General features: G+C 47.9%; 1 protein-coding gene across 1 annotated transcript in view; it reads right to left on the bottom strand.

Moving 5' to 3' along the window:
* LOC118992078 (neuronal acetylcholine receptor subunit alpha-7) overlaps positions 1-19,432 on the bottom strand; it is a 61,135-nt gene extending 41,703 nt beyond the window's left edge. The window contains exons 1-2 of the mRNA XM_037053825.1: positions 19,317-19,432; positions 18,949-19,088 (exon numbers count right to left, since the gene is read on the bottom strand). Coding sequence (XP_036909720.1) covers positions 18,949-19,088; positions 19,317-19,362 — 186 coding nt within the window. The 5' untranslated portion in view covers positions 19,363-19,432. The remainder of the gene's footprint in view (positions 1-18,948; positions 19,089-19,316) is intronic.
* Positions 19,433-23,769: the final 4,337 nt, after the last annotated feature.

Raw genomic sequence — 23,769 nt, 5'->3', positions numbered from 1 at the left:
TGTCCGTCTGCCCCATGTGTCCGTGCCTCTGGTTCTATTCTGTTCGTTAGCTTATTTTGTTCATTAGATTCCACATAATAGTGAAACCATACGGTCTCTGCTTTTCTCTGACTGGCTTATCTCACTTAGCACAATAATAAATGGGTTATAGGTCAGATTATAAAGAGCTATAATAGTAATTAGTAAGGCCAAAGCAGACCTACCAAATGACCTACTGTGCAGTAAAGAATGAGAAAGAGATGAAAAAGACAAATGCTTCGAAGACAGGAAGGACACAACTAAAATATACAATATGCATCTAAGAGAGTTTCAGAAGGAGAAACCTTAAAGAAATGATGGCTTAGAAATTCCAGCACTGACTGACTAGTCCTCAGGTCAAAGATGTGAAAGCTCTGCAAGACGAGCCTGACTCAAACACTAGTCAGCGCTCAACCCTTCCTCAGACTGTAACCTGTAAAAAGCTTAGACGTAATCACGTCCACGCGGCAAGAAAGCAAAGCTGAACACACCAAATCAAGGACTCTGGTGGGGTCGGCGCAGCTGACGTCATGGGGTGACGAAAGCGCCACCCTGACATCTGGGAAAGACAGACGAGTCTGGAGACGGGTTCCAGGATGCGGCCTTGGGTTATAACCAGAGTAGAAGATAAATATCTGTGAGTCAGAGAATAAGATAAATATCCAGGAGCCTGCACGGCACAAACAGAATGACTGATGGAGTAAGCGTATAAATAAGGGAGAGAGCACACAAATCTCTCACGCAGGGGAGTTCTAAGGAACTTAGGCAGACAATTCACCTTGGAAGGATGGAGAACTTAACTCCCTGGTCCTTGACTGTGGGCTGTGCATAGCGACTTAGTTCTCTACAGAGTACAGTTTGGAAAGGAGGGACACACAGGGACTGGAATGGAGGGACCCGGTGAACATCACCTGAGGCCAGCTGGTCAAGGTCAGGATCAACAGAGAGGTCGTATGGAGGGTACGGACTGGCCTCCACCCCAAAGCACATCACCCCCATCTGATCTCGCAAAAGCACCCAGCACGTCCCTAGTCAGGGACCTTCTGCACGACACCAGTGCCCTTCAAAAGTGCCACGACACAAGGACAGTGTGAGTAACTGTCACAACAGGGAGGAGCTGAAGGAGGCATGAGGATTAATGCAATGTGCTGTCCTGGGTGGGATCCTGCAACTGAGAAGGACATTAGGTTAAAACACTCGAAACCCAAAATGAATGACGGGCCTCAGGCAAAAATAATCCATCATGGGTGGTTCGAGATTGTAACAAAATGAACCATACGAATGACTGATGATAGTAACACAGAACACCGGGTGTGAGGTGAGTGGGGACCCTGTAGTAACTTCTCGAGTTTTCTCTAAATCTGGACCTGCTCTCAGATAAAGCGTTTATTTAAAAAACAGTCTCATAGCCCCTGAAACCGTAGACTGTGAGAGAGAATATCATAACCGTGCCTGGAGCCAAATGGAGTTTACCTACGGGGTACGGCAGCTGAGATGCCAGCAGGTGGCGACAGTAGCAGCCAGAAACCCATAAAGGGACATTTTCAAAGCACGGGAAGTAATCATGGAATTCAGCTTTGGATTCCGAGCCAAGCTAAACTGTAATCCAAGAATAAGTTTCCAGTAAATGTATTTTTTTTCAGACAAATAATTTACTCACACCACCTCACTGAAGTTATTACTATCCAGTGTACTCCTGAGAGAATACACTGAATTCAGAAGAAAAGAAAAGGATGCAAAAATCGAATGCAGCGTGTTCAAAACACCAAAACACTTCCAAAGACAATTTTTTCACATTGTTTAAACCCTCACCTAAAGACATGTTTATTGACTATAAGAGAAAGAGGAGGGGAGAGAAAGAGAAAAAGGAAGAGAGAGAAACATCGAAGGGAAAGAGAAACATTGACCTGTTGCCTCCCATACACATCCTCACCAGGAATTGAACCTGCAACCCATGTACGTGTCCTGACTGGGGATCGAACCTGTGTCATTTTGGTGCACGTTCCAAACAATGGAGCCACCTGGCCAGAACCAGGTTATTTTTGACTTCTGAGTGTGTGGATGGATCCAATCACACTGTTTCCCCTCCGACTAGATCTTCATTCTAGGGTTTCCTGTTTCATCAACTCTGAGATGCCATTTGATGACAAGACACACGTTTTCAAAAAAAATTTTAATGTGAAAAAAATGCACACCTCAGGATGGATGGAAATTGGTATAAAATGTACTTTTATAGATAATGAAAGTGAGGAAAAAAATAGGTGAAGGAGCAGAGACTTTAGGTCCCTGTCAAAATGTCATTCACTTTAGCGTTTGAAAACCAAGCAGGGATGAAGGGCCTAAATGATGATGGGGGGGTGGGGTGGAGTTCTTTCAGAGTCAACGGTGAGATTTTTAGAAATTACCTAAAAGGAAGAGAAATATCTCAGCCTGCAGACACCCCAGGCTCATGCCAACAGAGAAGGCTAATGAGGGTAAGCCATTGAAACACGTTGTGAAAGTCTCAGACTCAGAAAGCAAGGACGAACGTCGCTTCGGGGATGCCAGGGCACGCAACTATAACTCAGAATTATGACCCACTGTTCGCAATGCCCTGGCTCCACCACCATGAAGGAGGACCACACGGGAGTCCTCTCCTCTTTCAAATATGTCAGCAAAAGCACAGCCGAAGAAACCAGGAACATTTAAAGCAGTCGGAGGCACAACGAGGGAGAGGGGGGACTCCGGGGCTCCAGCAGAAAGACAGGGCAATGTCCCTGGGCCCCTTCAGAGGGGTCAGAGGTCACCCCCCTGACCCTGACCTACGTGCACGGCCGGGTCAAGGAGCCTACAGGGGCTCCCACTGGCCCTAGGTGTCTTCCTCTCCAAGCTAATTCTGGGACCCAGTGCCCACCCTCGTGACTCACTCTGACAAAGGGCGTCCTCTTCACAGTACAGACACCTGAGGAAGAGGTGGGAGCACTGTATGTGATGTGCCGGCCCTTCATCCTCTGCGGAGCCTCAAGGTCCAACCCGGACCTGAAAGCCCAGCATAGATGTCTGAGTGGTTTTTTTATGTTTACCCTCACCCAGGTTTTTTTTTAGTGAGACAGAAAATGGTGATGCAAGAGAGAAGCATTCATTGATTGGGTGCCTCCCACATGCACGCCCAGATGGGCGATTGAACCCACAAGCTAGGTACATGCCCTGACCGGAATCGAACCCGCAACCTTGTGGTTACAGGACGAGGCTCCAACCGACTGAGCCACACTGGCCAGGGCCCGCCGTCTGAGTGTTTTATGTTATCATGCAGGTTGGTTCCTGGGAGGCACCCAGGGCCCAGGAACCCAGTGGGGCAGGGGCATCTGTTTTAAAGTCCTATCCTCGTAGAACCAGGCAGGGGTCACATTGCAAACCGACTGTCTAGGAGTGGGGGCCCAGACTCTGGTGGGGAGGGGCACCAGTGACAACACAGCACTGTGATGCCCGAGGCTCCCGGGACGCCTGGCTCCCACAGCTGTCTCGAGAACTCCAGGAGCTCCCCAAAACCTGATACAGTGAGCGGTTCCCCACTGGAATCAGATAATCCTTTCTGTTTCTCCATGAAATCTATAAATAATGACCCCCTGCCCCCAATGCCCATGGATCTTTAGGGCTCTAATTTTTCTCTCCCCGACATGCGGGGAGCTAATAAATTACTGGAGCCAGAAATAATTTGGCAATTCATTCTGACTAATCACCGCAGCGCTGGAAACGCTCACCGAGGAAAACTCTCCACTTCCTGCACCCCCGGACCCAGCGTCCCTCTCTCACCTCACGCAGAGCCTTTTCTAACATTTTCCCTCCTTGATGTGAGCAGCGTGGGGCTCCGGTGAACCCAGTTCAGACCGTTCACAGGTGTCCTTTCTCATTCTGAAAAGTGCAGTGGAGTGACTCGCGCCACGTCACACAACCAAGAAAAACGCTCCTCTCACAACGCAGGACCAGAATTACTTTGACATTTTGGGGGTAATTCACATGATTAAATAGTTTGTGTAAAGTTCCAAAGGGGTTCCTGCCCTCGTAAATTATCTTCCGTGGAGTGTGAGCCAGTTACTAGGGCTGGAAACACTGTTTTCATCATAAAGCCTGAACCACCTGGGGAGGAAGCGCCCAGCGTAAGGGAGGCTTGAGTTGAAACCTGCACAGTAGTCGCTGCTGAATTCCTACCGCGCAACTCCTCACCTCCTCACCCCATGCTCCTTATGACCGGCCCTTGACCTGAAGGCCCAAATAAATTCACACGTACTTTTTATATTCATTATGACCCCATAACAATTGGTTTGGTTTCAATCTAATAAAGGGAGGCATCTTCCCTACCTTTCAGCCCACTGACAGGTTATCACAGAAGATTAAGTACTGAAATACTGAACGATTCTCAGGGAAGGAAGAGCCCCTGGCATGTTATAATCTCATTCGAGAACTCTGCAAATGACAAGGATGAGTTGCTCTCTATCCTCTTCTCACCCACTGATGACGCTTCCTACCCACCCTGTCCAACCACGTGCCACAGCACCCACTCACTCTTCTGCCCCCACCCCGTGCCCCTTAACTTGCTCCGTCCCAAGTTCAAAGTCATCCCTTCCTTCCTGGCTACTCTAAGAGCCCTGACGGTGGCTAGCTCTGCCCTCAGGTCCCAGGAAGGGTGTTGGGACATGGAAGAACAAACGCAAACTGCACCCAGCACACCGTGAATAAAAATCGTGCCCACTGAACTCGCACATGAAGTGGAAAGAAAAGTACGGCAAAGGTCAGGGAGACAGGTCGCCACTTGGGTGGGGAGGGGTAAACAGACGGGTAAACAGAGCTTCCCAGAACAGCGCATGAGAGAGACAGTGACAGATTGCCACTCAGTATGTGTGTCTTCTCTCTTCTCTCTGGGTTATTTTTAACACCAAATGTATAAGTGATGTGCACAACGGCCAGGCCCTGCTACGTTCTGGAATTTTCTTTTCCTCTGGGTGGACTTTACACCACAGACAGTAGGAAATAAATGACCATAAGAAAACCAAAGGGTGATCGGCTTCGGTAACTGTGGACCGTTTCTCTAAATGTGCACTAATAACATTCAAAAGTGAGTGTAAAACAAATGTAATCACAAACCACATCACCTAGTGTTTTAAAATCTTAAGACTCATTATAACCAGAGACATTGGAAATAAGAACAAACTGACAGTAACCAGAGGTGAGGTGGGAGGGGATAATGGGGGGAGGGGGGCGTTTCAGGAACAAATACAAAGGACAGGTGGACAAAACAAAGGAAGGTGGGACCAGGGGTGGGAGGTGGGGATGGAGTTGGGGGAAGTGGAGGGGGGAAATGGAGACAACTGTACTTGAACAACAGTTAAAAAAATACAGAGCTTAAGACTCAGAGCTGACGCAGCTCTGGCAAAGCTGACAGTTCCCATCAGCGGGAGTCAGGCAAATACCAGCACATACTTTCTGCAAAGGAACCTTTACATTACTTTTAAGTCAAGAGACTTTAAAAAAACTATTAACTTATGGAGTTAATTCCACATCTAAGAAATGATCCCAAAGAAGCGGTCAGACATCAGACGAGAGAGGGAATTCCAACGATGTTGATTACAGTGTTATTTATAGCATTGGCCATATTTCATGTAAACAAGCCAACTGCTCAACAATAATTTGTGGCATTGCCACAACAGGAAATGCTATGGAACAATACAAATACTATCAAATGAATGAAGTCTTGCAAAACATCTATTAAAACAGAAAATGGAAGAAAAGCATCCCATGAAATTGTACTACAGCAATACCTGATTGTTTATAAAGGATTGTTTAAATTCTGTTGTGTAATCCTCTTATCTTTCATCCCGTTTAGTCATAAAGATGCGGATTGATTGTCTCAAGACTGAACCGCCCTCTGAAATCTTCTCCAGGTCCAACCTGCTTTACTACGAATTACTTGACATCTCTAAATAAAACATACGCAGGTATAATGCCGACCGCAATATGCACGCACCTGTAAGGATGATGGGCAGCTTATAACGGAGGTCTCGCAGGTCTCTGGGGAATGACGGCAGTAGGAGACATGGGTCAGCGCTGAGGTGATTTACAGACCCCGCTTTATACGGCTGGTTGTGAGTATGTTGCTGTGTGCATTTTTTAAAAGATTTTATTTATTTATCTTTAGAGGGGAAGGGAAGGAGAGAGGGAGAGAAATATCAATGTATGGTTGCCTCTTGTGTGTCCCCTGCTGGGAACTGCATCCCCTGCTGGGAACTGGCCTGCAATCCAGGCATGTGCCCTGACTGGGAATCGAACCGCAATCCTCTGGTTCACAGGCCCACGCTCCATCCACTGAGCTACACCAGCCAGGGCTGTATTTTAAACTCAAACAATTCCATAGCCCATGCATTTTCTCCATGTTACATGCACATTAAATAATTAAAATGTCCACCTATGTGCAGACATAATGGTTAATGCAACATCCAATCTTGACAGAGTTCATGAGCCACAGTCATCCAACACACAACCTTGTAACTGTCCCTGAAAGCCAACAGAAATGAATCCCTGGCTGAGATTTCCATGGGAAAGATAAAACAACAACACGAAGCCCCGAAAAGCAAATCTAGGGGAAAATACGAGCTGGAGAAAAGAACGTCTTTTAAATACAACGCAGAAGCACTAAGCCTAGAAGAAAGAAATGATAAATCTCATCCTGTTGAAATGAAGAATTTCCGTTCATCAGAAGACACCATGTATCAATAACTGTCATGCTTCAATTAAAAGTTTACAAAAGCGAGGAAGACAGAATGTTAAACCAGGGAAAACACAAGCCAAAGTGTCTGAGAAGGGTACGTGCAAAACATGTTAACTAAGGTCTCAAATCCATAATACAGAAAATACACAGACCAAAAAGGAAAAAAAAAAAACACAAAAGACCCAGAGAAAAACAGGCAAGAGCCCTGGCTGCGGGGCCCAGTATGGATTGTCGTTCCACACACCGAAAGGTTTCAGGTTTGATTCTTGGTCAGGGTGCATACCTAGGTTGGGGGTCCGATCCCCAGTCAAGGTGTGTGTGGAAGGTGACATCTGTCTCTCCCTTCCTCTCTCTCTCACATCAATGTACATATCCTTGGGTGAAGATAAAAAAATAAATAGGGAAGACACGTGAATAGACACTTTTCAGGAGAAGATGCCTAAGTAGAAAATTAAGACATGAAGGTGTCTTCCACATTACCGGTAACCAGGGAACTGCTGATTGGAGTCCCGAGGGAGAATCCCTCCCTACCCAGCAGGACGGTGGACGAAAACCACCAGAATATCAAGTGTGGGCAGGCAGGTGGAACAACGAGACTTTCTCACACCCTGCTGGTGCGAACGTTCATTGGTACAGCCGTTTCGAAAACTGCCTGGCCTCATCTGGAGAAGTTAAAAATACACCCCACCCTGTGACCCAGCAAGGACACAGGGGACAGACAGAAATGCAAAAATGTGCCCCTCAAAGGGCCTGTGCGATATACACACACAGCAGAGACCTCCCTCATAGACGGTAGCTAGACTCAATGTACATATTCACCGGTAGAATCATCAATCACGTGACAGTGCATAATAAAAATGAACACACCACAGCAACAGGCAGTAGTGGGCGTGACTTTCAGGAAAAAAATTGCTAAGCAAAAGACACAGGACCGAAAAGAATGCGTGCAGTGGATTCGTTTAATGACGAGGCAGAGAAGGGTGGGATTAAACCTGGGGGTCTGACGTCATGTTTCCCTGTGGAACAGACTGCAGCACTGTGTTAGGTGGGGAACCCCGGGTGAGTTCCCCGGCGACAATTCACTGAGTTTGTTGTGACGTTCTGGCACACGGCAGCTGTCTATCGCGCTACCATTCGACGTTGAAAATGCAAGTGAAGACTCCCAAACGAAATGTTTGTGTCTCTGTGAGCTGCTCCAGTGTATGAAGAGGATCAAATGCCAATAAAACATCCCTAATGGAAAACAATGAATGAACTAATGTTGCCTGACTAGTGACTGTGATTGTAAAATCTGTCTATTGGGGCTTAATCCAATCCACTTTGGCAATCAGCAAGGAGCCTTGGTTTAATTTGCTAAATCTGCACCTCCCAACAGAACCTCGAACGTGTGAGCCCTTGAAAACAGATACGTTGGATTAGAAAGTCGCTTTACGTTTCCGATGTTTCGAGCCATTTTAAGCTCTACCTGAACGCTTACCTTCGCTCCATAAAATGAAATGTACGGGTTGTTCCGGCTCTGCCTGCCTTTGCCCTGGGTGAACACGCCACCTCTTCGTCCCCAGATGGGAACATTTACAGACAACTTGCTCCTAGCGACCCGAGAGAAAATTCCCCACTGTGAGAATCATCTCACAGGTGGCACTGAGAAACCATGACAGCTACCAGGTCCATCCCCTTCGCCACCTGCAGTCGGAAGAGGTCAGCCCTGCTCCATCTACCACCTGACTTTGAACCTGGAGTCAGCCTCCTGCCCAGGCCTTGCAGGCAGCCTGTTCTCATGCCATGATTTTTAACCCCTAAGACAGGATTCTATACAGTTCCTTGTTTAATCTCGCACAGGTTTCAGTCAATTACCTGGGCTTCCTAGGAGCTGTGACCTCAAAGCTTTGCTGTACCTCCCAGCTTCTCCCCTTGGAAACTTAACAAGCCTCTTATGCAATGGCTTACACAGGAAAAGTGATCAGAGGGGGTGGAGGAGGAGATAACAGGGGGAGGAAGGGGGAGAGTCTGGAACATGTCCAGGAACAAGCGTAAAGGACCCAAGGACAAAGACAATGCTGGGGAGGATGGAATGTGGGGGTGGGTACAGCAGGGGAGAGCAGTGGGGGGGGGATGGGGGCAACTTTAACTGAACAACAATAAAAAAATTAAATAGGAGACAAAAGAAATGCAAAAAATCCAACAAGGAGAGGTAAGAGGAGTAGATTGTGTGTGTGTGTGTTTATACACATGTGTGCACAGAGACACACTGTTTCACAATAGTTTGGGCTTTTGTGTGTGTGTGCCAGAATCGTTTATGGCTGATGTGGACTGTGAATAAGGGAGAAACTGAGACAAACATCGTGGGAATTGCTGGTAGAAGGTTCCAGATGACTTTCGTCTTCACCGAGCGAACTGCCAGCTCATCCAGATGAATCAGCGAGAGCACAGCGAGGTCCACGCCGTCTCTCGGCGATAAGACGGAATCTGACTGAATGTGAGCAACGCATCAGGGATGAAGCAGGCACTCTGACAGCACCAAGCCATTGGGGAAATATCTGCGGCGGCAGCCCTGAAAGGCACCATTTCCAAGGAAGACTCCTTCAGTCCGAGTGCCCGTAATTCTCAGTCTACAGAGCTAACAGACTGTTGCCCGGTTACGTCCGGGAGCCGTCAGAGCCATAAAGAGGTTTGCGAGAGAGAAAACTGGTGCCATAATAAACCTGGGTCGGCCGTCCAGGTGCCCCATAAACAGGCTTTAATTCAGCATTTGCATTCTGCCATCAGCCACGAGGAGCTAGGGTTTCCCGCCCACCTTCAGGGAGAACAGTTAGAAAAGCTGGGGAAGCGGGACAGGTGCAGGCTCATGGGCACCTGGAAAGTGACAGGTAATGAGGAAGTACAAGGCCAAGTGCAGGAGGGGCGAGAATCCCAGAGAGAATCATCGGGGTGGGGGCCACTGTTCCGATACGGAGTACGGCTTCGAAGGCGATGCCAGAGAGGCCTCAAGTGTAACCAGATCGGGACAGACTCGAGAGGAGTGGGGACGACATAGGAGTTCAGGGGCCACAGAACACAGAGTCCCAGTCAACTGCCTCTGGGGACGCCCTAGAACGGAGATGTGGAAGTCAGAAGCAGCCCTGCCCTCACAGGACGTGAGGCCAGCTGCCCATCTCAACTACTAACTGCATTAGGGCAATTTGTATTCGCTGGTGCCCAGAGCCACCGGGAGATTGGTCAGAAACAGACAGCAAATGAGAGGAAGGGAGTGTTTTCAAGACTTGTCCCCCCTCAACAAATTATCTCCACAGTTTTTCAGATAACAATGTCTGGGACACAGTTTAAAAATAACCAACCAGGCTGAGAAGCCACAGTGTGAATCATTTCAATAGGCACTTTTTAAACATTTTCTAAAATAAAAATGGGCAGAGGGATTGAATATGCAATGATGATGAGAGTTACATAATAGCGGGGCAAGAATACGGTTTATTTTAAAACGCCTCTCAGTTTACAACTTGGCCTATTTGTGTCATTTTCGTATTAATGCCTGCTAATTCGTGTTCGGGGCACCATTGTGCCGTTACGCCCCTTTACTACTTAACCCTTTCTGTACACAACCTATAAGTGCAGAGAAAAGAGAGCGGAAACTGTTCCAGAATGTCTTGAGTAACGGTGACTTGGGCAACCCCTCATTAGTCCTTTTTTTGTCTTGGTTGTTTAATTTGGTCAGGAGTCTTAAGAAGTAACACTTCTTAGCCCTGGCTGGTGTGGCTCAGTGGATTGAGCACTGGCCTGATAACCAAAGGGTGGCTGGTTCGATTCCCAGTCAGGGCACATACCTAGATCACAGGCCAGGTTCCCAGTGAGGGGCATGCAAGAGGCAACCACACATCCATGCTTCTTCTCCCTGTCTTTCTCCCTCCCTTCCCCCCTCCCTGACAAGAAAAAAATGAAACCTTAAAACAAGAAAAATAACACTTCTCACAATGTTACTAGGATCATTACTTAATTGTCCCTGAGGTGGTCTTTCTAGACTGTGTTCAAGGTGTGTCGGTTTCACAGCTAATATTTGGTAATATTAAGTTATAGAGTTATAGCATTTTAGATGCTGGCTAAATGCAAGTTTATACGCCAGAGGAACCTGAGCAGAAGGCCCCCACAGAGACATCAGGCAACATCCTGGCCCTTAGGATGCTGGGCTTCCCACCGTGCCCGCCATCTGTGGCAGCAAACCCCAAAAGCACGACCCTGTGGTGCTTCTACTGTCTCGTGACTAGAGCTTCCAAAAGAGGTGAGCCTGCAACCCACCATCCATCAAATACCAAAACCCTTCATGCATAATGATGTGTTTTATATTTGTGTGTAATTATGAGTTGATTCATACTGTTCACTTTCAACGCCTTCTGAACGTGCTTTCATAACTGCGTGCATTTGTCTTATGCAAATCCATGCTTGGAATGGCCTGCAGATGTGTGCGCACAGGTGAATGGCTGCATGGCGTGAATAAAAAAGAAATACTGCGGAAATGGATGGCCGTTTAGAACCGCACATGTGCGTCTCTTCATAATGATTTCTGACATATTATCTCATTCCCAGCCCATGAAGTAAGTGAATAATCACCTTCAGTCGGAGTACGCATTTAGGAATGATTTAGGTACTGTTACTTAAAAATTTGTCTATGTGCCGACGTGAAGTTTATATACATAGCTATAGATCGTAGGTACCTGATCCCAAATGTCTCTGGAATCTGTCCTTTTCTCTGCGTGCCCACAGTGACCACCGTAGTCTCGGCTTCCTTGTCACCTGCCTACACTGTTCCTCCTCTCTCATCTGTCCCCCCAACACACACCGCCCTCAGCATCCTCTATCCAAACCCAGATCTAGTTATACCCTCTCCACAAATATCCACCCCAAATTCTCACTCTCCAGCGTGTCTTTCACCAAGGGGCCAGCTGAGTAACTGAAACAGACCCCGGCAGGCAGGGCGATCCTTTGAAGAGTCCTATTTCCTCTTTAAAATGTATGCACAACTCTTTTATTCTGATATATAATTTATACTTGTTGGCTTTAATACAAGTGTCATGGTTTGGATGGTTTCCATTTCTAGGAACTCGGGCTACCGCAAGCTGACTCTGCAGATTCACAAAACCCCTGGCACGCAGCCTCGGAGGCCTCCGAGGTGCCCAGACTAGGACTCCGGGCTAAACCTGAACTCTGTGGTGGCTCTCAAGGCACCTCCTACTCTATACCCGTCCTGCCTCTGAGCTCACCTCCAGAGTTCACCTCCTTCCAAAAATAATCCTCACCTGTATCTTGGAAGGTGTGCTTCTAGAACACAATGCTTATGAAAGAGTCTATAAAGAAAAACAGGGATTTGGGTCAACCCTGCATCCCTCTTAGAAATTCTCCATAGACATGAACACATTCAATTTTCTGAGTGCTCTTGCTGAAGCACCTGCAGCAGAGATGAACTGGGGCCAGTGTTCCCCAGAACACACCTTGGCGAAGGGGAGCTCCCCTCCACAGTGCTCTCGGTCTGTCCCCACCCTGGTCCCCATTACCTGGTCCCTCTCCTACTTTCTCCAACTGGCAAAGTCCTCCCCACTTGAGAAGAAAAATAACTTTGAAATCATTCCCAGCCCCTCTAAATGGAAACGCATGTTTCCTCCCGAGTGCCCCTGTGGCCCTTTGTATAGGCGTTTGTGTTGAATCGCACCTTGAGGATCTCCTGTGCACACATCAGTCTCGCTGGCCAGAATGTGAGTTTTAAAAGTAGAACCTAGTCCTCACTCATTTATGAATTCCCAGAACCTAGCAACGTTCACAAGCCAAGCTCAATAAATACGTGTGAAATAAACTGATGAACGAGAGAGGATCTTTCACAAAAATAAAACATGCAGCATCATATGTCGTCTTCTGAACACTCCAGCCAGGAAACCTCTGCTGGCAGAAAGAACAGTAAGATTTGGGCGGGGGGGGGGAGGTTGGGGGGAGGTGGACCATCTCTAAGACAGCCCAGTTAGAATGGGCAAATGTCCCTCTAGAACTGAATTTGTAAAGGGACTCTTGTGCCAGTCAAGACTGTCTCCTATGAAGAAGGAGAGGGAGAGAGAGGGAGGGAGGGGACTGGAGAGCAAGGGGAGAGGGAGAGAGACACACACACAGAGCCACAGAGCCAGCCATTGAGTCTCTGTCCATGGTGCTGAGGTTCCGGCTGAAACATCCTGGCTGTGCTTCAAAACCAGGCCGAGCCAAGTCAGACTGGAATACAAATCTCTCCATATTTCATTATCTCGGATAGAGAGACTTCCTTTTCACCCCACATCTCAGGACAGTCACAGTCAATCTGTTACAGTCCAGCCAGTTTAAGGAAATTGAGCTGACGAAGTCACCGACTCCAAAGGAGGCAGAGGGCCCAAAGGACTGGGATGCTGGATGTGACTTTTCCTCGCAGCCATCCCTATAGCCCGTTAGCGACCTTGGGCAAGTGACCCCACCCTTCCAGGCATTAGCTTCCCCACCTTTGGGTTCAGTAGCTACACAATTAAGATCTAGCAAACCTTCTGTGAATCACCGGCATGTGACAGGTGCTTTCCCTTATTATTATTATTCTCATTTTACACATGAGGAAACAGGGCTGAGAAAGGTAACCATGCTCAAGGCCACTCCATGGGCTCATGGCATTTTGTGGCTGGGACGGCCAACAGGTTCGTGGGTAGATCCACGGCCAAGGTGAGACCAAGGCTTTCTCCACCCCCACCCTGCCATGGCCTCTGGCTGCTGATGGCTGTTTTCACATGTACCTCTCTCATGCTGGAGTGTGGATGACACATGGTGCTTATGATTTTTTTACGGCGCTTACAATTTGTTACTCTTACACTTCCTAACTTGACAAAGAAATTTGCCCTCGTTTGCGAATGCTCGTTTGTTTTTTCATCTTCACACTGTGTCTCCCTAGCCTATGCCTAAACTTCCCGCAAGATCCCAAACCTTCCTATAACCTGATTTCCTATGGGTCTCTTTAAAAGGCTGGGGGTGCCCAGGAAGAAGCTGGCAGCCTCTTGTTGAGTGGCCGGGTCTCCGAACCAGCCCTAAGAGGGTCTGCTCAACTTGACTGCTGCCCCTGCTCCTCAGCTTGGTGGTCATGCACCCTCACATCCCAACCATTCAGCCTAACGATGCAAGGATGGAGCACACACATGGGGAGGCGGCCTTGCAGGAGTCAGCCCTGGGCGCATAGGGGGAGGGGTCTCCATCCTCACCCTATCATGCACCACTTGCAGAGGGTGCGAGCTCAGCTGCCTGGTCCTCTGCCAGGGCGTGGGAGGAGACTGCTTTTTGCTTTGATGAAGATGACCATAGCCATGCATCTAGCTTTCTGGTCTCTCAAAGGTTGCCTCCACATTTTCGCACTCATCACAATGACCAGTGACATGCTAGCATGTCCATTTCATCAACAGGAAAGTACAGACTCAGAACATTTAAGAAACTTAGGCAAGACCAACCATGCAGAAATGAGCAGAGGCAGAACCTGCCAAGGCTCCCAAGTCCTAAGCGCTCCCTCTAATAACAGGGACGTCACTCCATGAAGTGCTTGTCCCCCAAATGCGCCCCACACTGCCATTTCTCTGGTCTAGCTTAGCTCAACATTGGAGCTTCCTCCCAGCCTCTCTTCCTCCAACTCAAAACCTCCATCCTTTTTCTCTTCCTGCAGTCCAACCTCTGTAAAGAGCAATTTATCGCCCTTTGATAACCTATGAGACAGCACTTGGCTGCCTGGACAGCCCCCTCCTACGATAGTCTGTCTACATCATCGCACACATTAAGTACTTTAAAGCAAGGTTCCATCTGTAGGAGGAAGCACACATTTAACACAGGTGTAGTATGAGAAAGGAAGCCATTCGTCACAGCTACTTTAATTACGGTAAGTGGTGCAGTACACATCAGTGTGGGAGTGTGGGTACACTCTTTTATTCCCTCCTCAGTCCTCCCCTTTCTTATTCACCAGCCACCAGCTCATTCTCTGTATCTACGCAACTGTTTCTGTTTTGGTTTGTTTATTCATTTGTTTTTTTTAGATTCCACATGTAAGTGAGATCGTGCAGTATTTGTCTCTCTCTAACTTATTTCATTTAGCATAATGCTTCAAGGTCCACCCACGTTTTTGCAAGTGGCAAGATTTCATTCCTTTTTACTGTGTGTGCACATGTGTACATATATGTACAACACACAATATATGTGTATACTATGTACCTGTGTATACATGCATACATATATACATATGTACATGCATACATTATACATGCATACTATAGTATATACAGTATACTTAGTATATGCAGCATACTATAGTATATATACTACATAGTATATAGTGTGTATGGTATATATACTGTATATAGTATATGTGTACTATGCATATAGTATAGCATATACTACATAGTACATGTAGTATATAGTATATATAGTATATACCCATACTACATATACTGTATACTATATACTATATACTATACTATACATACTACATACTATATAGTATATATAGTATGTATATATACTTTATACATACTATAGTATTTACGGCACATTTACACGTATGGCGCATCTTCTTTATACATCCATCTATGGATGGACAGCTAGGTTGCTTCCATATCTTGGCAATTACCAGTAATGCTGCAATGAACATAAGGATTCGTGATCTTCTCAAATTAGTGTTCTTACTTTCTTCAGATAAATACTGAGAAGTGGAATTACTGGAGAGTAAGATAGCTCTGATTTTAATTTTTCGAGGAATCTCCATTTTGTTTTCTATGGTGGCCGCACCCATTCACAATCCCAGCAACAGTGCACTAGGTTTCCGTTTTCTCCACACCCTTACCAGCACTTGCTATTTGTTGAGTTATTGAAAATAGCTCTTCTGACAGGTGTGAGGTGATAGCTAATTGTGGTTTTAATTTACATTACCCTGATGTTTATTTTTTTAATCAAATTATTTTTTGGTGTTAAGTTGTATGAGTTATTTGTATATTTTGGATATTAAGCCCTTATCAATGTATCATTTGCAAATAATTTCTCCCATTCAGTAGGTTGTCTTTTTGTTTTGTCAATGGTTTTCTTTGCTGTAAAAAAAAACCCTTTCCATTTGTAGTCTTATTTGTTTATTTTTTCTTCTGTTTCCCTTGCTTGAAAAGATATAGTACAAAAGATATCGCTAAGATCGATGTTAAAATCTCACTGCCTGTTTCCTTCTAGGAGCTTTATGGTTTTGGGTCTAACATTTAAGACTTTAATCAATATCGAGTTAATATTTGTACCTGGTGTAAGAAAGTGGGCCAATTTCATTTTTTTTTGCATGCCTCTGTCCAGGTATCTCAACACCAATTATTTAAGACTGTCATTACTCCATTCTACAGGGGTGGACCAAAGTAGATTTACAGTTGTGAGCACACAAAATAGTTTACTGTTGTATTATTAATTAATTTAAAAGATATCTGCATATCTTTCTCCATACAAACAACTATAGACCTACTTTGCCCAACCCTGGATATCCTTGCCTTCTTTGTCATAGATTAACTGACCATACAAGTGAGAATTTATTTCTGGGCCCTATAGTACCATACTGCTTTTATCACTGTAGCTTTGTCATACCGTTTAGTATTAGAGATTGTGATACTTCCCACTTTGTTCTTTCTCAGGTTTTCTTTGGCTATGTAGGGTCTTTTGTGATGCCATATACATTTTAGGATTAGTTGTTCTACTCCTAAGAAGAATGTCATTGGGATTACCTGAATCTGTAAAGTAGTTATAGGTAGTAAGGACATTTGAATAATATTAATCTTTCCAACCTATAAGCAAGATATACCCTTCCATTGAATCGCATCTTGTTTAATTTCCTCAGTGTCTCAAAGTTTTCAGAGTACAAGTCTTTTACCTCCTTGGTTAAATTGATCTCTGGGTATTTTATCATTTTTGATGCAAATGTAAATGGAATTATGTACTTAATTTTTTTCTTTTGACTATTCATTATGTGTCTAGAAATGTAACAGGTTTTTGTAGATTAATTCTGCACCCTACAAATTTCCCGAAGTCGTTTGTCACTGGCTATTAGTTTTTAGTTCTAATCGTTTTTAGTTCTAGTTAGTTCTAATTTTTTTTTCTGGTGGAGTCTTCAGGGTTTTCTGTATAGAGCAGTGGTCCTCAACCTTTTTGGTACCAGGGACGTGTTTCATGGAAGACAATTGTTCCACAGACCAGGGTGGAGGAGAATGGTTTGGGCTTGACTCAAGCACACTACATTCACTCACACCTTCTGCTGTGAGCCTGGTTCCGAGCAGGCCCGGATGGCGACACGTCCCTGGCCAGAAGGTTGGGGACCTCTCCTCTACAATACCATGCCATCTATAAATAATGAGCTTTACGACTTCCTTTCCAACTTGCGTGCCTTATCTGTCTTTTCCTTGACCCACTGCCGAGGCTAAGCCTTACACTGGAGTCCCCTTGCAGGGGGGCGGAGCCCCTGAATAGAGTCCCCGACCATCCTGTGTATGTGGAAGGCAACATCCACAATGGTGCTCACGGGCCCCTCTGAGGTTGGGGATTCTCGAAGTCCCTGGTAACTAACCTCCCGGGGCTCTCCAGTCTCCTCCATGAAGCCCCTGGGGTCTCTGTTGCAGAGAAGCTGGTCCGGTGCAGCAGAGGCCACCCCCGCGCGGGCTGCACGTGCCGAGGGCCGTGGGAAACCCTGGAGCGGTGGGAAACCCGAGGCCGCGCATGCGCACACTTTCATGTGCCCAGCCCGCGCACTGCCTGCTGGGAGGAGCCCCTCTGGGCCATGAGGCTGAGGCCACAGTTGTGTTGACGCTCTGCTGCTCGGCTTGCTGGGCTTGTCCGGAGGCTTAGAGCTCAGGGCCTTGTGGCTGGGACCCTTTGCGGCGACCTTGCAGGTAGGCCAGCGCCCCCACGGCGGTGGCAGCAGTGGAGGGGTGGCGAGCGCGCGGCCCCTCAGCCCAGATGGTTCCGGGGTCTCCCCGGGTTCTCTGTTCGTGTGTCTGTCTCTCTCATTTGCTGCCCAAAGCTGGTTATTCTGCTCTGGCTGTCTGGCCTGAGTGATCGCAGTCTGCATCCCCGCCTGTCCGCTGTCACTCCCGGGCGGGGGCGCCAGGTTCTTCCGGGTGCGCGTTATTTGTAGCACTGTGTAATACCCCCTGTCTCCTTACCTGACTGTTTTGAACCCCCGAGGTGGCTCTCAGCACTTCGCCAGTGCAGTGCGGGCTGCTGTCCCACCTCATTTCTGCTCTATTCTTTCCTCCCCCCCCCGCCCCCGCCCCAGCCCCGAACACCCTTAGCGCAGCGCCGCACATGGGCCAGAGCAGAATCCAACGTCTTGTACAGCCAGGCCCTCCAACCCATTTACAGTGAATAGAAGCATTTGGGAAAATATTTGTGTTGTGGGTGGCCAATGAAAATTGAATGTTCAAAGCAGTCTAGATGAGCAAAAGAACAAAGTTGCAAGGCCACTGTATAGATCAGCAACTGAAGGGAGCGCTGAGAAGTCTGCAGGGCCTAAAGCCCGTGGGGCTGGGGCAGGGCCTGGAGGGTCAGCCCAGGGTGCTTGGGGGGCGCGGCCTCGCTCATCCTCAGGGCAGGACTACCACCACTGCCCTAGGCAGGAAAGCAACACATGTGCACTATTGAAACTGGGAAGGCGGAGGGGGGGGTCCTAAATGCTCACAGCTAGCCCCCCGCCTGGACAGATTAACCAGCTGCTAAGCGGAGAGCCAGGCCAAACTACAAACCCCGGGCATCAGAAAAGTCTGTGGATGGCCAAATGATACCAAATGTCAGACTGCATGACCACACTTATTCCATATGTGAGTCTAAGCTATGACCACTCGAACCCTGTTCTTGCAGATTCCTGGCTGGGATACTTCCGTCCCGAGTTTCTAAGTGGGGGACCGGCGGCACCGAAGTACTATGCACAGGTGGCCGGGGCGATGGAACAGCTTCACTGTTCTTCTTTGGCAGGTGGGGAGACTGAGGCACGCAGCAGAGGGCAGGCTGGGTCGGGGTCAGAGCTCGGCCCGCTTGGCCCTGGGCCAGCTAGGGGCAGCTAGCATGTCGCGGCCAAGCCACGCCGCCCGCCGCGTGGACGACTTTTGGGAACCCCGGCGAGGAGGGGGCAGCGCTGAGGCCGCGCAGGGACTCACCACGTCCATGATCTGCAGGAGGCTCAGGGAGAAGTAGACGGTGAGCGGCTGCGAGTCGTTGGCCACGGGCCTCTCCAAGGGGTTGTAGTTCTTCACCAGCTCCTTGTAGAGCTTCCTCTGGAACTCGCCTTGCAGGGACACTTCAGGAGAGAAGAGCCGGCGGGGCTGCTCAGGGAAGGCCGGCGGGGGTGCACCTTACGCCCCCCTGCCCACGATCCCAGCCACCCCACCAGCGCAGCTCAGACGAGCGGGACTAGTCCTCCCCGATACCCTCTCTCGACCTGCATAGCTGGCCCGGGCGCAGGGCGCACTAAGCCGCCCCGGTTGCGCCCAGGAGGAGTGGAGCGTGGGGAGCCCCGTGGCTTTACCGTTCAGGAGTGACGCGGCCAGCGCCAGCCAGACCGAGCGGCGCATGTTGGGTCCCGGAGCTGCCACGGGCCGGCGCGCCCCGCGTCTCGGTTCTCACCAGTCAGCAGCCAGCGGGGCCTGCTCCTGCGCTAGGAGCCGCCTCTGGCCGCTCGGCTCGCGCGCCTTTAAAGAGCTGAGCGCGCCCCCGCCCCGCCCGCCCCCCGGCGTCTCCACGTGACGAGCACCCCCCCCCCCCAGTCCCCGACCCCCACCCCCGCCGGCTGCCTGAGGAACCGCAGCCGGCGGTACAAGTAGGAGGTGCGCCCCGCCTGCCTCCGTCTCCAGGGAGCCCTCCCTCCTCACAGCGCATCAGACCAAGCCGGGCGATGCCCAGGGCCAGCTCCGCTGTCCTTTGTTTCCACTCCGCTCCCTGTGGCTCTCAGACAGAAGCTGATCTGGGACAAAGCCCTGGGGAGAAAGGCGGCACTATTCTGGGGTGCAGTCTTCTTCCACGCTGGTGGCTGGGTGGCAGCGACCAGGAACTGGGCTCCCACGGGTTCGGACGTCTCTCCAACCAGAAGAGACAGACCTGAGTGGAAGCCCCCTCCGACCTCCCACCAGACCCAAATGTTCTATCAGCGCCGCCAGCCTGGCTTCTCAGCCAGGTTCTGGAAGTGCCCGGAGGAGCGGCGAGGTCGGGTGGGAGGCTGTTTGACAGCGGGGAGGGAAGCTGCAAAAGTGTGTGGTGGCGTCCCGGGTGGATTTCCCCTTCGTGTGCCAGCCTCTTCTAAGGGCGATTCAAAAGACTGGAAAGTTTACTCCCACCCCTTTGCTGGAAGGCAGTGGTGTGATCTAGGGTACTTGTGAGCCTGGGAGAGAGGTAAGCACCAAGAAGACGCTCACAGAGGACAAGCAGGGCAGTGGGGGGCGGTGGTGGTCAGGGGCTAAGTCAAGCCCTGGACATTGAGGAGGGGGCGTGGCTCTGGAAGAGGAAGGGGCCGCGGGCGTCCAGCTCTGATTTGATAGCTGTCAGCGGGTGGCAGACAGCTGAGTGGAGCAGGATTCCCTGTGCCCAGCAGGGGGCGCTTCCGCCCACCTTCCTTAAAGCCCCCAGCCTCTGAATTGCACCCAGGGCTCAGCCCTGCGCCCATAGAGACTATGCCCACATTTCTGAACTGCTAAGACACGGGACTCTCAGAGGACACCCAAAACCGGGGAAAGGCTCACCAAAACGTGACTGCCCTTGACTTTACCCCAGCAGTAGGGACGGACGACTGAGCCAGTTATTTGATTTGGGAAAACGAAGGAAAGGGACAGGCTTGCAGTGAAGTGTCTTACAGCAAACCCACACCTGTTAGCGGGCACATGTGTAAACAAATCATCGTGAAAGGCTCAGATAACTGTGAGAGGATCCTGAAGGAAGGAAACAAAGATCCAGATAGGGAGAAGGGTTTGTAGAGGAGGAGACAGCTGTTCAGGAGGCATCTGGCCAGGAGAGGGGACACCAGGGCCATGTTAACTGGTGAGCAGACAGGCGAGCCCTTAGCTTCATCTGGCTGCTGAGTTGCACACCATCTGTGGCAATCTGGATGCACACAGAGCTGGCACTCGGTGAAGGAGCAAGTACCGGGTATTAGCTGCTGGCAGAAAGGGACTCAGAGAAGGCACATAAAACCCAACAACATAGTCGAGGAGGCAAAGGAAGCCTGGGCTGGAAGATTCTCTGGCGCACCACGTCTATGGGCCCGTGATCCTTGCACTGACTGACCTATAGGTGCCCTGAAAGGGCCTCAAAGCCCCGCCCTCCGTTCTAGAGGAATGCGAGCCCAGGGGGCCCAGGGAGTTCGTATATTTTGAGTATGGCCATTTAGGATCACGTTCCTGAAAGCATAACCACTTCCTTGCATCCCTCGTACCCCATAATACCAGAAACTTTCTGGTGGGACACCGGGTCAGTAGTACTTATTTATGCCCTGTGTTCCTCTAGGCGCCTGGAGGACCTACTCACACCATCCACTCACTCAGTTTATAATTTAGAGCTGATGTGTGGAAAAATAAATTCTCCTCTGTGCTGTGCCAGTAAGTAGACCTGTGAGTTAGACGATATTCACCCCCATCTACGGGACTGTTTCTTCATTTGTAGAATGCAGAAACAGGAGTGGAGGGCATTGGAGAGTAGGGCCAACAGGCCCCCCTCTCCATTCCACTCCCAACAGAAAGAAATGGTAAATAAAACAAGAGAAACCAATACATCCTTGAGCTTCAAAAGGCAAGGGCCAGAAGGTCCCCAGGCAGAATAAACAGGGGACGCGGTGCCCTCCCCCAACCTGAGATAATAGGACAACCTGAAACACTGTAAAGTATGTTTGAAGTGTAAAGCTTTTGGTTATGATGAGTGATATCAGCCAAGGTCCCAACCTTAAGTAGTAAGGGAAGCTGAAAAATACAGTCTTCCTCCTGGGTCAGGGAAGAGAGTGCAAGGCTCAGCAGGAATTGGCTCACCTGATTATATATATAGTTATGTGTATATTTAATCAATGCAGGGTGGGGTAAAAGTAGGTTTCCAGTTAAAGTATGTGAAGCAGAGTTTATTCATATATTATTATTTTATTATTTATAAATTATTGTATTATTTTCCACATAGAGAACTGTATTACCTATTTTGTACCTTGCTGTGTAGGAATATTCATACATGAAAGCCATATATATATATACATATATATATATATCTTTTATTTATTTATTTATTTATTTATTTATTTATTTATTTTTAGGAAGAGGGGAAAGGAGGGAGAAAGAGAGAGAAATATCAATGCGTGGTTGCCTCTCACATGGCCCCCTTCTGAGGGCCTGGCCTGCAACCCAGGCTTGCGCCCTGACTGGGAATCGAACCAGCAATCCTTTGGTTTGCAGCCCGAGCTCAATCCACTGAGCTACAGCAGCCAGGGTCTGTACATATCTTATACATACAACTTAGATGGTTCTCTATAAATATGGATATAGATATAGATATAGATGTCTCGTATTTCTTTCTGGCTCCTAGAACTTGCAAATGTTCAGCTTTAGTAGACTGGCAATTTCTTAACATATTTCTTCTAATTACATTCCTACCACAGCATATGAGTGATCTGGTTGCTTTGCATACTCATCCACTGCCTCTGATTCAATACCAGACCTTCTAGTTGGTAGATAATTTGATCTCATTGTGCCTTTTAATTTGCATTTCCTTGATGACTGGGGAAGTTGGGTACCTTTTCATATGTTTATTGGTTTGGAACATCCTTTTTGTGAAGTGGTTTTCCAGATTCTTTGCTCATTTTTTTTCTATTGGATTGTCTGTCTTTTTCTTAGTTATTTGTTAGGAATTCATTCTTTGCTCAGGATAGGAGTCTTTTCTCAGACATATATAGTGCATTTTTTTTACAACTCTGTGGCTTCCTTTTTGCTTTCTTAATGTATCTTTTGGGGAACAGATGTTCTCAGTCTTAGTGTAAGTCCAACGGATCAACGTTTCCAATCACAGTTTGCCTTGTCTGTGTCCTGCTTTGGGTTTCTTTGCCTTCCCCAAGGTCATGAAGATGCCAGGTTATGTTGATTCTAAGAGCTTTAGACTTTTAACTTGCACACGGAAATTTTCCCCCATCTGGAATTAGCTTTTGCATATGCTATGAAATATAGTAGCAATAGAGGTGCCTTATTTTATACGGGTGTTCGACCCGGTACCATTTAATGGGAGGATGACCTTTTCTCTCTCTGTATTGTCTTGTCACCTGTGTGTGTCAAATGACAGTGCACCTGTGGCTCGGATCTGTTTACTCACCCTGGTACCAATACCACATGCTGGTCACTCCTCAAACGTCATAATAGGTCTTTCCACTTGACCGTGTGAATTTTTTAAGCCTGCTTTTCTACTTCTTCAAGACTGTCTTGGGTATGCTTGACTCTTTTCATCCTGACATCACTACGATTCACTTATAATTTGGGAGGGGGGAAGATTCTGTGGAGACTTTAGACTGATTTGGGGAGAACTGATGTCTTCACCACGCTGAGATCTCTCATCTCTGAACATGGTGTTTTCTTCCATTTATTTAGATCTCCTCTAATTTTTCTCCATAATATTTTATCATTTTCAGCATAGATATTTTGGGAAACTTTCATAAGAAGTACTCATAGACAACTGATGTTTCATGCTACTAAAGTGATAGGGGGTGAGGGGACGTGGAAGAGGGCAAAGGGGAGAGGAATGGAGATGGAGAGAGACTTGATTTTGGGTGGTGAGAGCCCTGCACAGTGTGCCAATGATGTTTTGTTGACTTGTACACTTGAAACCATTACGGTTTGATTAACCGTCACCCCAGTGAATTCATTAAAATTTTAAAAAAAAATTTTTATTTTATAATTGTTGCATGTGTCGAAGTGCATTTGATCTTTGCCTATCATTCTTGTATCCAGTGGAATTCTAAACTTGCTTAT

This window comes from Sturnira hondurensis, unplaced genomic scaffold, assembly GCF_014824575.4.
Source record: "Sturnira hondurensis isolate 20B ecotype Veracruz unplaced genomic scaffold, ASM1482457v3 Scaffold0007865, whole genome shotgun sequence".
Classification (NCBI taxonomy): domain Eukaryota; kingdom Metazoa; phylum Chordata; class Mammalia; order Chiroptera; family Phyllostomidae; genus Sturnira; species Sturnira hondurensis.
The sequence above is the reverse complement of the archived record's forward strand: the minus strand, read 5'-3'. Positions and strand labels throughout refer to the sequence as shown.